The sequence below is a fragment of the Balaenoptera physalus genome (assembly GCF_965194825.1).
Source record: "Balaenoptera physalus genome assembly, chromosome: 9".
Taxonomy (NCBI): Eukaryota; Metazoa; Chordata; class Mammalia; order Artiodactyla; family Balaenopteridae; genus Balaenoptera; species Balaenoptera physalus.
The window spans coordinates 58,570,688-58,584,707 of NC_138888.1; the positions used below are offsets into that span (position 1 = coordinate 58,570,688).

General features: G+C 38.8%; 1 protein-coding gene across 2 annotated transcripts in view; it reads left to right on the forward strand.

The window, feature by feature from the left end:
* ASCC3 (activating signal cointegrator 1 complex subunit 3) overlaps window positions 1-14,020 on the forward strand; it is a 335,131-nt gene that overhangs the window by 314,196 nt on the left and 6,915 nt on the right. For both annotated transcript variants that reach the window (XM_082475077.1, XM_082475078.1), the window contains 2 exons: window positions 11,276-11,427; window positions 13,353-13,500. In XM_082475077.1, coding sequence (XP_082331203.1) covers window positions 11,276-11,427; window positions 13,353-13,500 — 300 coding nt within the window. The remainder of the gene's footprint in view (window positions 1-11,275; window positions 11,428-13,352; window positions 13,501-14,020) is intronic.

Genomic DNA, 14,020 nt, shown 5'->3' on the forward strand with positions numbered 1-14,020 from the left:
TGAGGAGTATTTACCTATGGATGCACTAAGCACAGGCTCAGTGGGCTATAAATGTACTGAAGAATGTCAGTGTCAATTAAATGAACAAGTTCTAAAATCATAGAGTCAAATACAGTTAGCAGTGAAAATAGTCCAGGTGGTGCCGAGCTTAACAAAAGAAGTACTTGGTCAAATCCTTAATCCAATACTTGTAAGAAATGTTTTGATGTAGCAATGGTAGATAAAATCTCCTGTATATTCTTAGTAGAATCCTTTCACATTTTTTAAGTGCTTATAATTATTATGATTAGATCAAATGAAAAGCTTATCTTTAAGTGGACAGTACAGCACAATAGGCTTCAGAAAGCTTCTTCAAATCATTTTGAGAAAAAGATGGATGGATGATAAATAAATAATTTTTAGACTTCCAAAATTGGATTATACATACTTAGTAATCTACAAAGAGTTCATTTCTGCAACTGAAGTCTTTAAAGGATCCTAAGATGAAAATTACACTATTAAGTTTTAAATATATCTTTTATATTTTTATGGGTATGTTTCAAGGAATATTAATACTATGAGCATACATTTGGAGGATTCTGATTCATATTCAAAATATGCTGGAACCTTATCAATAACTATTTATAGTGTCACTGACTGTTAAGGTGACTTGAGCATAATTCTTGGCACATAATAGTTCTCAATATATCATGGGTGAATGGAATGAAAAAATATTTCACTTTTTCCTTTCTAGTTCTTTCTTAAGAGAGGATTGAAAAGGGAGATTTACTGTGTGTGGATTCTCACAATGTTTTTAAAATTATCTGCCAAATCTGAATTGTCTACTAACAAATATAGTCTGTTTGTTGTGAACATTCATGTGACCTTATCAAATTCATAGAGACAGGGAAGTCTAATTCAGGCTGCTTTCCTGGCAAGACTGCCAGGAGCTCATATCTTGCCATAGAAGCCTAGTGTGGTTTCATTAATGGATGTCTCTTTCAAAACAAATAATTTTAAATGAACTTAATCCTGAGTGATTATTCTTCCAGATGCCAAGATCCGCACTATGGTGCAGAATCATCATCCAGCTAGTGCTTATTTTATCCTGTATCAAAGTTACATTTTAATTCCACAATAGAACACCCAAAACACCACCTAAAACAAAGCACCATTCCCCACTACAGACGCAACACAGAGCTAATGCATTTAGCATTTCCAAAACTAACACAAATGTGTGGATTTTGAGGTGTAAAACACCTTCACTTACTCTTGTGGATTTACAGGTGATCTCCCTTCAAGGACTATAATATAATTTGGAAGGCTATTTCCCCCTGGATGACTCTACCTGTAAGCCTTTGAATGACAATTTGGTGCTGGTTTATTGATGATATGATGCTATTATGAAGGATCCTTCTACCTCCAGCTCTTCTCCTCATACCCACATAACAACCCTTTTCCCGGTTGGGGCTGTAGGAAATGAGTAATGCTTAACCCATTTGTGTGATCAATTCACTTAAGCAGCTACTGTGAAATGTTAATCACAACTTTAATTTGTACTGCATTAGCATTTTGATTAACTTGTAGGCTTGCTAGCACACTTGAAGCGCTTTTACTCATAGTTACAGCTCGGAAATGACTTTTTGATTAATTAAGTTTGTTAGACAGCAGCTGAGCTTCCTGAATGCTAACCTTCTGGGGGTAAAAGTTCAGGAGAAAGTTACTGTGAACAACTGTTGCTATTGAAAAAGATTCTTATAAATGTACTTATAGCATTTTAATTATTGACAAAATATTGTATCATTACTTGCAGCTGACCTGAACCTTTAAAGGAGTGTGCCTTTCTGTCAAGAAAGCTTTTCTTCAGGTTTTCCCATCATTGTAAAACTTCTGGGAGCTCTTGAACTAAATAGCGCAGTTTCTAGCAAATGTCTAACAACTAATGTTTTAACAGACTGCCTAGGATGAATTTCCATAGTTTCTTTTTCAAGTAAACTTTGTATTTTAGAATAGTTTTAGACTTAGAGAAAAGTTACAAAGATAGTACAGAGATTTCCTGTATATCCCACACTCAGTTTTCCTCTGTAATTAACATCTCACATTAATATGGTACATTTGTCACAATTAATGAACCTTTATTGATATATTATGATTAACTAAAGTCCATACTTATACAGAATTCTTTAGTTTACTTAATGTCCTTTTTCTATTCTAGGATTCCGTTCAGGACACCACATTACATTTAGTTGTCATGTCTCCTTAGGCTCCTCTTGGCTGTGAGTTTCTCACACTTTCATTGTTTTTGATGATCTTTCCATGGTATTTTGCACTTTCATGATGTTCCATAAGTAACAACTTGTTTTCTATAAATTAATGAAATTTTTTTTTCTCATTCTGGACTAAATAAGTCTTTCTCTTCAACTCTGACCACGTATTATGTTTATGTCATTTCATTTGAACAGATGTAGCAACATTTTCTAGCCATTTCAACCTTCTTCATGACCTTATTTTCATGTGGTTTTTGCAATCCCTACATTATCACTAGATACGTTAGGATGACTATCAGGAGATGTGAGGAAAAGGAGAAAGTTTCCTTGAAGAGGAGAAAGGATAAAGGGAGGAAGAAGAGAGAATGCAGGTCATCAGAATGCTGAGAGGGAGTAGAGAGGCTGGAGCATCTCTGTCCGCTCCATATGTTCACCCTACAGCCACAGCTAGAAGACACTGAGGACTAAATTCACAGACTTTGCAAACTGAAGTTTAGAAAGTTTTTAACAATGGATCTTAAAGCTACATCTCATTATGCATCTGTTAACATGCCTCTTGATGTACATTGAAAATGATAGTTTTTCTTTTAGTGACCTAAGTCAGTGTTGCTATTTCCTTGCAATGAAGTTGACTTAATTCAGTCACAGTAACTTGGATTATTTAAACCCAGAATTCAATCATGTTTCAAAAGATATTTAATGCCTGCATATCAAATATTAAGATGTAGCTTCATAACCAACTGGTGGATTAAAATTTATTTTGAAATTTTAGGTTTTCAAAAATCCTGTTGACAATATTTGTTCAGAGACAATAATCAGTTAAATGCATAATAATTTTGTCTGGAGTCTGCATTTTTCTGTTAGGTAGGGAAAAAAAGGATAGATGTAAACCACTTTAAATCCTCCTTGAAATAAGACAGGGTATATGTAAATCATTCAGAGGTTGTGGAATATAGTGTGATGAGCACAGAAAATGAAATTAGAAAACCAAGATCAAGTCTTAACTTACCACTTTTCACCATTGCAATTACAGTCACTGGACTTATGTGAGTTTCAGTTTTCCCATCTGTGAAAATGAGACAGTACTAATGTCTGCCTCATACTTGGTATTAAGAGCTATTTACAAAAGTATTTTAGAGTCTACACACTACTGTACAAATATTTTCATCACACTACATGTGCATACATACTGTCTGTACAGTTTGTATATATTTCACTGCTACTTTTCACAATAATTGAATGAAATGTATTTGATACAGAACACAGATACGTTGTCAAGCTTGCATTTTTAAGTATAATCTATAGTAGCAGAAAACGAGGGACAATATCTGTAGATTTGGATAAATCTATCCTTTGCAGGAATAGTTAACATCACTATGAAATGTGGTTGAATTTAAGTGCCAAGACCAAGCTTGGTATGCTTAGGGAATTCTTGAAATCGATTCAAAATAAGTATTGAGGACATGAGGTGTATTCAAGTCAAAAAGCATGCCGTTGGCTTTAGGACCCTTACAGCCTAAAAAATTCTCTTCCAGAGAGTGTCCATTCTCTGAACTCTAGTTCATTTTGATTGTGGGGATGAGGGGCAGGTTGTTTCTGGTGGGGGTAGTGGTGGTGGTTTTACCTTTGCACAAAGCCAGGTTCTTGAGTTTAACCTGTGACGTCCACACGAGGATGAGGTCTGGGCTGTGTACAGTATGTGTACCCCTCTTTGTTTTTGCCTCTCCCTCTCTCCTCACCCATCTCGTCTCTCCTTTCTTTCTCTCTCCCTCCCTCTGTTGCTCTCAGTCAGACTTAGGCAGACACAAACACCACCTCATTTCTACATTCCCTGTGAAACTCCTGAGCTGACTCATTCTTCCTGTTTTTCCAATAATCAAAGTCTACCTCCTCAGAGCTCTCCAATCTTTCTTCTCAGATTCCTCCTTCTTTTACCCCTGTATATTTTACTTTGTGTCTGTAAGATTCCTTTTTCAACCGTGTTCCTAAGTCTGGATCTCTTTCCCCACCTTCCTCAAACCCCAGTTCACAGCCTTCAGCTCCATTCCAGCTCCTGCGGTCACCAGAGTCGCTTCAGCAGATGACCTTTTCAACACTGTAATCGCATGCATCCCAAACTCCTCTGCTCTAATAATTACTCTATCCACACCACTTTTGCCATCACCTCCATGGTATCACCCTCTGACTCTCCTCTCTCACCTCACTTCTTTACCCATCAGCTTGACTGAACGTTTCTGTTACTCACCAGCCAGGCATCTCTCCTCCCCTTCCTGATCCCTCGGTCCAGTCCTCAGTCCCCTATGACTTCACTTGTCACTGGCCCTAGAGTTGTCCATTTCAACAGTGATGTCACCAGTAACCTAAAATCTCAACGTCCGAATTCTCTGCTTTCACACCCAAATTAATCCTACTCATTATTGTCGGAAACAATCACAAAACATTTCTAATTATTTCTACAATTTCTACTTGTTTCTTATAATTTCTATAATTATTATTTCAAAGTCATGCTGTTGAGACTCAACACTGCTCTGGTTTTTATTCACATCATTAATTCCCCCAGTACTTACTCCAAACCTTTTCATGCTCCTTTACAGTGCTTTTTCCCAGGAGGAGGCATCACCTCCAACTCACAGAGGTGACTGAGACCCTGTGATACGAGTGCTATCAATTTCCATTCTCTTCCTTCAGAGCTTCCCTCTCTCCAGTGACCTTGTGTGAGGTCTCAGTGACCTGCTGAGGCCTCTCTTCTCTGTGAGGCCCTTGCTCACACGCCCCGGCAGTGGAACCCTCTTCTGATCCCAAGAGGGTCTTTTCTCTCTGCATCTTACTCTGTGCCTACTGTAGACTGCCTTCTTTTTTGACTTAGGCTTTTCTGCCCCTAACTCCAAGGGTGTTACAGTCCGTCTGGAAAGATAGAAAGTGAACTTTATAAAAACAAGCAACACTATAGTGTGAGTATATTGGCATTTTATTGATGAAAGATTAAAGCTTACAGAAGATAGACACAAGCCTAATCAAACTCCTTGGTTTTTAAAATTTTTTAGATGAGAAAAACAAATACCATTAAGTCATTTGCCTCAGGTCTTACGGTTAATTTAAAGGCACAAGCCTCTAACCTCTGAGGCCAAGCCTCTTTCTAGTATACCACACCATCTTCAAACCAGTATCAAGAGTTCATGAATTATACATCTGTTTATACTTCATCCAGACTTATTGTTTGCTTTAAACATTGTCTTGTCGGGAAACCTTCTCAAAGTCTCATTTTATCTCGTAGCACATTCATCAAGGAATATTCTGTTCTAATCTAGGACCCGATGGAATTCCACACACTTTCCTCTCATCCTAAACTTTATAGGCAGCGTCCTATACTGGTTAAAAGCAAGCACTTTGGAGTCAAGCTCCCCAGAATTTGAATCCCAGCTGTACCAATTAACCAGAGCTATGCAGCTTTAGGTATATTTCTTTCCCTCTCTGAGCTACAATGTCTTCATCTGTACAATGGGTTTTCGTTCAGTAACTTTCATAAGATGGTTATCAGAGTATCTGACAAATAGTACATGCTTAACAAACAACCACTGTAAGCAGTTACTTCAGTAGTGCCCTTACGAGTCCCTTGCATGCTCTTACCCCTTTGTTCTTTCCTGTGTTTCCTCATCTTATCTCCAGGTAACTGCCGCTCTGCTATCCTCACCTCTGCCCCAAAGATGCTCATTTTAACTATTCTGGCTGCCCACTTTGTGCCCAGGATTTCTGAGTCCACATCCCTAGCCCATACTCTCTCTCCAGAGCTCATTTATACCTGGGCTTCTCACCTGGCTTCATAGTGGCACCTCGGTTAAAATGCGTTCAAAACCACACTCATTGCCTGCTTTCCTATAAATAAATGACAACCCCACAGTTTCTGTAATTATGGTAAGGTTTTATTTGTGGTGTAACTTTATAATATAATCAGTGCAATGCTAGGAATCATATTTGCACTCTCACAGCTGGAAATGACAAAGAATTCTGAGTCAGCAATCAATTGAAGTTGATTTCAACTTAGTAGGAGAAATTCTCATGCATGGAGCCGACCTCCACCCATTTTTTCCCATAGACTTAGAATCATCCTAGCTGTGTCTGATAGGTAGCATGCCCAGTAGAAGATGGGTAAGAGGTAAAGGGGGATTCAACATTTGCCTAACGTTAATGCTAAGGTGGAAGAATGTGCAGAGTTTTTTCTCCTTGGTGTACTAAACCAACCTTTTGTTGTTTGAGTATTAAATCTCTGTAAGGAACTTTGAGGTGTCTTGGGGAACTGAGCCATGATCTCCAGCTGTTACCAAAGCCAGCCCCATTCTAAGGAGGAGCATATACCTATTAGTCCTTTTTTTTTTAATACAATTTTTAAAGGTTACACTGCATTTACAGTTATTACAAAATGTTGTCTGTATTCCCCGTGTTGTACAATATATCCTGGTAGCCTGTCTCACACCCAGTAGTTTGTACCTCCCACTCTCCCACCCCTGTATCGCCCGCCCCCACTGGTAACCACTAGTTTGTTCTCTATATGGGTGAGTCTGCTTCCTTTTGGTTATATTCACTAGATTGTTATATTTTTTAGATTCCACATATAAGTGATATCATACAGTATTTGTCTTTCTCTGACTTATTTTCATTAGCATAATGCCCTCCAAGTGCATCCATCTCACTGCAAATGGCAAAATTTCATTCTTTTTTATGGCTGAGTAGTATTCCATTGTGTATATATACACCACATCTTCCTTACCTGTTCATCTGTCGATGGACACTTAGGTCACTTCTATATCTTGGCAGTTGTACATAATGCTGCTATGAACATTGGGGTGTATGTATCTTCCAAATTAGTGTTTTCATTTTCTTTGGATATATACCCAGGAGTGGGATTGCAGGATCATACATTAGTTCTATTTTCAGTTTTTTGAGGAACCTCCATACTGTTTTCCACAGGGGCTGCACCAATTTACAGTCTCACCAACAGTGTACGAGGGTTCCCTTTTCTCCACATTCTCGCCAACATCTATTTGTGGTCTTTTTGATGATAGCCATTTTGACAGGTGTGAGGTGATACCTCATTGTGGTTTTGATTTGCGTTTCCCTGATGATTAGAGATGTTGAGCATCCTCTTATGTGCCGCTTGGCCCTCTGCATTTCCTTTTTGGAAAAGTATCCATTCAGTTCTTCTGACCATTTTTTAATTGGTTGTTTCTTTTTTTGATGATGAGTTGCATGAGCTCTTTCTGTATGTTGGATGTTAACCCCTTATTGGTCACATCATTTCCAAATATCTCCTCCCATTCAGTAGCTTGTCTTTTCATTTTGTCAGTGGTTTCCTTTGCTGTGCAAAAGCTTTTAAGTTTAATTAGCTCCCATTTGTTTATTTTTGCTTTTATTTCCTTCAGGAGGTGGATCCAAAAAAATATTGCTGCGATTTATGTCAAGGTGTTCTGCCAGTGTTTTTTTTCTAGGAGTTTTATAGTATCCGGTCTTACATTTAGGTCTTTAATACATTTTGAGTTTATTTTTGTATATGGTGTTAGAGAATGTTCAAATTTCATTCTTTTACATGTAGCTGTCCAGTTTTCCCAGCACCACTTATTGAAGAAACTGTCTTTTCTCCATTGTATATTCTTCCCCCCTTTGTCGTAGATAAATTGACCATAAATTCATGGGTTTATTTCTGGGTTCTCTATCCTGTTCCATTGATCTGTGTGTCTGGTTTTGTGCCAGTACCATACTGTCCCACCTGTTCGTTCTCATCTACCAGGAAGACTTCTGTAAAAGACAGTGAGACACAGGGAGTCCATCCTAGGCTCAGTCATGCAGAGGTATGTCAGGGTGACCTGCCAGACCCTCAAACCCATTTACCTGGACCATCCCTTAGCCTTAGCCCCTTCAGGTACCTACCTGCATGGTGACACGGACTTGTCCACTAAAACTGAGGACGAGGCCCATGTCCTCCAGTTTGGCCTGGGCTGCAGGGTCTGTCTTTGGCCTTATATGTCCCCTGACTTTCTTGCAGTTGCTCACCTCTGCTGATGAACAGTTCTGCCCATTCCATGCATTTGCTCCCCATCTTACATGCCCTGCTCCTCGAATCCCTGTACTACTCAGTGCAGAAATCAACCCCCAAAAGTCCAAAGGAAGTCCCTCTGAGAAAGAATGAGTTGTTTTAGGGTGTTCTTTTCATCTCATCATAGAGGAACGTTAAAATAGGTACCTGTTTACTGAGATCTAATATTGAGGCCTAATAGATCTATACTGTTCCAGGGAGTATAGTAGATATCTTACATCATACATCATCTCATTTTACCCTCATCACACCCCTATATGGACATATAACACCCTTCTATCAGTGAGTAATCTAGCGGTCATAGGGTTAAGTGATTTCCCAAAATTTACACATAGTAAGTGGGACAAAATTAGGGTTGAAACCTATGTCTGACATCAAAGCTTGTAATGTTTTCCTACGCTGTGCTGCCTTTGGCAGATGTGCAGTAACTTAGGTAGAATGTTTGTTATAATTATTGTAATTGGATGTTTACCAGTATTCTTTAATAAATTGAATATTTCTTGAGTGCTCTGTGCTAGGGCTACAGTTCCAAAGACTACTTCCAGAACCTTGCCATCAAGGAGTCTATATTTAACGGGCACATGTGTAAACAAAGATTCACAATAGGGTAGTGGTGGCATGTGTCAAGATTAGCAGATACATAGGAAAAGAAGTGCCTACAGTCCATCAAGTAGCCTTCACAGGAAGAAGTAACATTTGAGCTCAACTTGAAGGATGAATAGGAATTTCCCAGGTAGACATGGTAGAGGGAGCAGGATTTGTAAAAAGAGAACCTGAAGAGAAGCGTTAGCTTTTGTCCTCTACACAGCGTGGAGCCATTGAAGAAATTTAAGCAGAGGAATGACATGATCAGTTTTACCTCTGTAAAAATGTACTGTGGTAACAATATAAAATATGGATTGAAGAAAAATTAGATGAGAATGAGGATAAAGGGATATTTATAATATTGCAGGTAAGAGTTGATGAGGGTCTGTGCTATGGCCGTGGTAGGAGGGGGCAGAGAAAACAGGACCCACAAGGGAGTGGTTGGGCAGAGCTGTGTGGCAACATTTTGTTCAGCACATTTGGGTAGTCACAACCTTCTCTCATCCTGGATTCTTGGTCTCCCTACCTGCCTTTTCTTGAAATTAAAACAAGATAAATAATAGTTTTCAATTCATGATACAGCCTTTTCATTTACTTCATGTAAGCAATCACTTTGCATGATTTTTTACGTTGCACATCTGGATCATACAAAGAAAGATTGTGGGGAACTCTCATAAATTTTATGAAATCTTTCAACTTCATCATGAAAACTTCAAAGTTAAAAACATATGGTCCGTCCATCCAGCTCTTCTAGTATGTGAGCTTGTGGTCTGGAATTTATTTCCAGTCAAGTTGTAATGTAAAAATCACAAGTAAAATCACCATAGTTACTCCACATTACAACTTCTGACATCATCATGATACTGCATTACTCATGAGGTATAATTACTCATTTCTCTTCCCTTACAGAGTTCGCAAGTTGTGACTTGTGAACTAATACTTTTATTTTTGTCTGAGTAGCGTTCCTCATGACCAGCTTGTCTCGTATACTTCAAAGACAAAGTGTTTAAATCAGTTGTGCAGAGAAATAGGAAGAACGGAAGTGGACTTTCCCTAGATTTATAAACATATACCTTTGCACATGTACACACTTTCATATGCACATACACATATACATACGTGTAAGTATATCTATTATACCAACCATTAGGCTTTATGATGTACAATTAGTAGGCTCATGGGTGCTAAAGACCAATTTGACCATTCCGTCACGCTAACCATGGCATCCAGAGACGTGGATCCATTTCCCTGTAATGTGTGTAAAAAGACCACAGATTGGTTTAGCCAGATGTTTTTTAAACTATTTTACTTTTCGTAAATTAGAGAACCCAGAATAGGAAATTCAAAACTTAGAAGGAAGATATGTCTGATTCAGTAGCACTAAGTAGTATGGCAAATCAATTTTACTAACATAATAGACCTTTAAGAACCATTTCTAAAAATGTACTAATAGATTTTGTACAACATTTTATAAATATTTTACCATCAGTGAAACGGTAAAGTATCATTTTAGGCATTTACGAGGTACATCTGATTTCTCTTACCCTCATCTCTTCATTTCCCAAAACAAGAGAGTACACTCCTAAAACTGTATAAAGTAGCTGCCTCAGATCATGATATTAACTTATGTGTCTTTAAGTCAGCATTCACCAGAATCTAATTTAATTGAAATAGCTTTGCCTGTGTAAACTTCTCCTTTGTTTAAATAAGATTTCACTGTTTAGTTTTGCCTTAAGCAAATGCAGCCGTTTGTTTGTCCATAAAACATTGGATTAAATGTATAGACTAATATGAATAGCTTCTCATCCTTCCACATGTACCACTGGTCCTTCCCGCTTTTAGTGTGTGGTATAGTATTTTCATTGAAAACCAGGGCTCTGCCTTTAGCCTGCTCTCTGGGGAAAATTAATTTTTGGCAAGAAGACTTCCTATCACCTTGCCATTATTGCTTTTAAATTTGGAAAAGACTACCTGAGATTTATGCTTTAAACGCGGCAACTAGTGCTCTTGATACAGTGAATTATAAAGGTATTTGCTCTCAAAGTACACTGAGTTTTTCTCTTTGTTTTATTACTAGGTGCCAATATTATCTGCTTATCTTTGCTGACCTAAAAAAGTTAAATATTTGGCGCTTTGTACGAAGTAGTGTGCAAAAAATGCTGTGAGAGGTTCAGTGTGTTCCCTCCAATCCAACTGTAGTTTATTTTTTGGTTTCTATTTTAATTAATAGTAATTTAGAGGTATAATGCTTGGGGGGTTTTGTTTGTTTTTTGTTAAGACTGTTTGTTTTTTGTCATCAGACCCGCCACGGAGGGGGCAGGTGCCATGATATAACATATGCGTTCTCCCTGTTCAGGCAATGCTGGACGTAGCTGCACACCAGGGCTGGCTGGTGACTGTCCTGAATATCACCAACCTGGTGCAGATGGTGATCCAGGGGCGGTGGTTGAAAGACTCTTCGCTTCTTACGATACCACACATAGAAAACCACCATCTTCATATTTTCAGGTAAGTATTTTAATTTTCGATGTAATAGGGTTTTATTATTTCAAAAAATTATCTCCTTTACATGTATGGTCACTTGAATTTCATGTGGTGCCTAGAATACTGATTCTTTACAGTGAAAATGCCCGTGTTCCCCAGAGGGAGACATGGCCTAGCGACATAGCGTTCCCACTTGGAATTAAACCATCGGTCCCAAGCTGAACCACAGTTCATTTTAACCTTCTATTAAGTTGTTTTCCATTTGCAACATCGAATGCATTTTCATTTTAACTGTGTTTATTCCTTTACAATATCAGCCTTCATTTTAAAAGATGTTATTAAAGTGCTTTGTGACCTAGAGCAAAATAAATTACCAATTTCTGTTATTGCAGAATAGATTTGAGGGATCAGAAATCTGTTGTCAAAAGTAAACTGTGCATCTGCAAAATGTCCAAACTGAGCAGCTATATATACTAGCAGCTCAAGATATAACCTGCATTTAAAAGAAGAGTTTATATTCCTGATAAAATTTTTCAATTCCTAGGTCCTATGTACATGGCTACATATATTTTAGCAAAGGAAAGAACAGTACGTATTACAAGCAAGGTTGGCAGTGTTCAAATGAAAATGTTTCTTTCACACCAGTTGAGAGATACTTTGCAGCCAAAATATTGGTTCACAGTTGTGTAAACAAGCAAAACAGTCTGGCTGTGCTTGCCGTCATGCACCCTCTCCCTCTCGTCAGCTGGACGAGGCGTGGCAGCCGTTTGAGGCATCTAGAGACATACGCCAGCCAGAACCTCAGGCACACATGGGGTCTCCTCAGGGAAGTCCCTCCATTTGACTGAAGTATGCTGGATTCCAGGGCAGGTGTTTCCACGGTGCTTGAGTCCCCACCACGGTTTGTCCCTGGTAACTAAAAGTCAGAGAGTGGGCCACACCAGCAGCAGGTGGCGGCGGGGGGAAGAGCAGATACCTCATGTGTCTGCAGCTCAGTTTCAGGAACCCTTCCAATATGGTACTAAAACTTACGGGAGTTGGATTACAGCAGAAAAGGAGACACATGAGGGTACTAACCCGACAGTACACGGGTCTGTTAGGGAAGCTGGTTGGGGCCTAGGAGATTTGATCCAGTTCTTTACTGTTACCCAGAAAAGTGCTGTATTTGTCTAATTTCAGTGATATTGTTCATCTTGCTATATAAACAGGAAATAGAGAGATTTAGGTAGGTTCCATTCCTGGTGATCCAGCACTATTTATGCTATATATCTCAAATATTCCCAAAATGCACTTTTAATTGTATGATCTCAACAACCTACAATGAAAACTTTATTCAAGTACTTATATTAGAGACATTTGCCTGCATCCATTAAAAACATGTCAGGGCTCCGCCAGTTCCGTACTTTATCCACATGGAAGCATTATCACACTTTAGTGCCTTCCTATAGAAATCACCAACTGTCTGTCAACCCTAATTATCTACTGAGCTCACATATGATTTACACATTTTATGTCGTGATAGCCAAACTGCCTTGGATTGATGAGAATGCTGTCTGATTTTGAAGCTTAACAACAGTGGCCTTGGCATGGACATATATACACTACCAAATGTAAAATAGATAGCTAGTGGGAAGCAGCTGCATAGCACAGGGAGATCAGCTCGGGGCTTTGTGACCACCTAGAGGGGTGGGATAGGGAGGGTGGGAGGGAGACGCAAGAGGGAGGGGATATGGGGTTATATGTATACATATAGGTGATTCACTTTGTTATACAGCAGAAACTAACACACCACTGTAAAGCAATTGTACTCCAATAAAGATGTTAAAAAAAATTAAAAAGTTATATAGTAACTTTAATTTCTAAACTGTTCTAATCATATAAACCATCATTGTCAGAAAATCTCATTTGTGCTATGAAAGAATCATTTGGTTGGTGTTATTCTTTCTCAGGAAATGGAGCCCAGGTATAAAGGGCCCACGTGCCGGGCACCCTGGCCCCATCGAGTGCCTCCCTGAACTGATCCACGCCTGTGGAGGGAAGGACCACGGATTCAGCTCCATGATAGAAAAAGAGCTACCGGCCCCAAAAATGAAGCAGGTAAGGCCATCACTTCCATGTTTCGACACTCCCTCACTCTGGGAAGTTGTACCAAGAGTTTTCTAACTTAGAGTGCTGCTTTCAGAGTCAGACTCTCCTGGGTTTAAGTTCCACCCACCATTTACTAACCCTGATTATGAACGTGAAAACATTATACCCGTCTCCTGAAGTATTTGGGAAGATCAAGCAGGATGTTATTATGTAAACTGCTCTATGTAGTTCCTGGTACAGAATAAGAGCTCAACAGATGGTATTAAATAATGACAGTAACAATAATTAGAAGTAGCGTCTGCGTCATTAGAAGGTTGTTTCAGTATAATGCTGTTAAGCCGGCTGAGAACGGCCTACTATGATTTGCCCATCACTAGGCTGCATTGCTCAAGAGCCCTTCTAATCCATTCTTCAGAGTGGGTTTTGTTTTGTTTTTATGCTTGGGTATATTTTCGTGCAGTTCCCTCAATTACTTTTTTATGCCCCCACCCCATTTTAATCACTTTATTGTTTCTAGATTCTAAAGTAG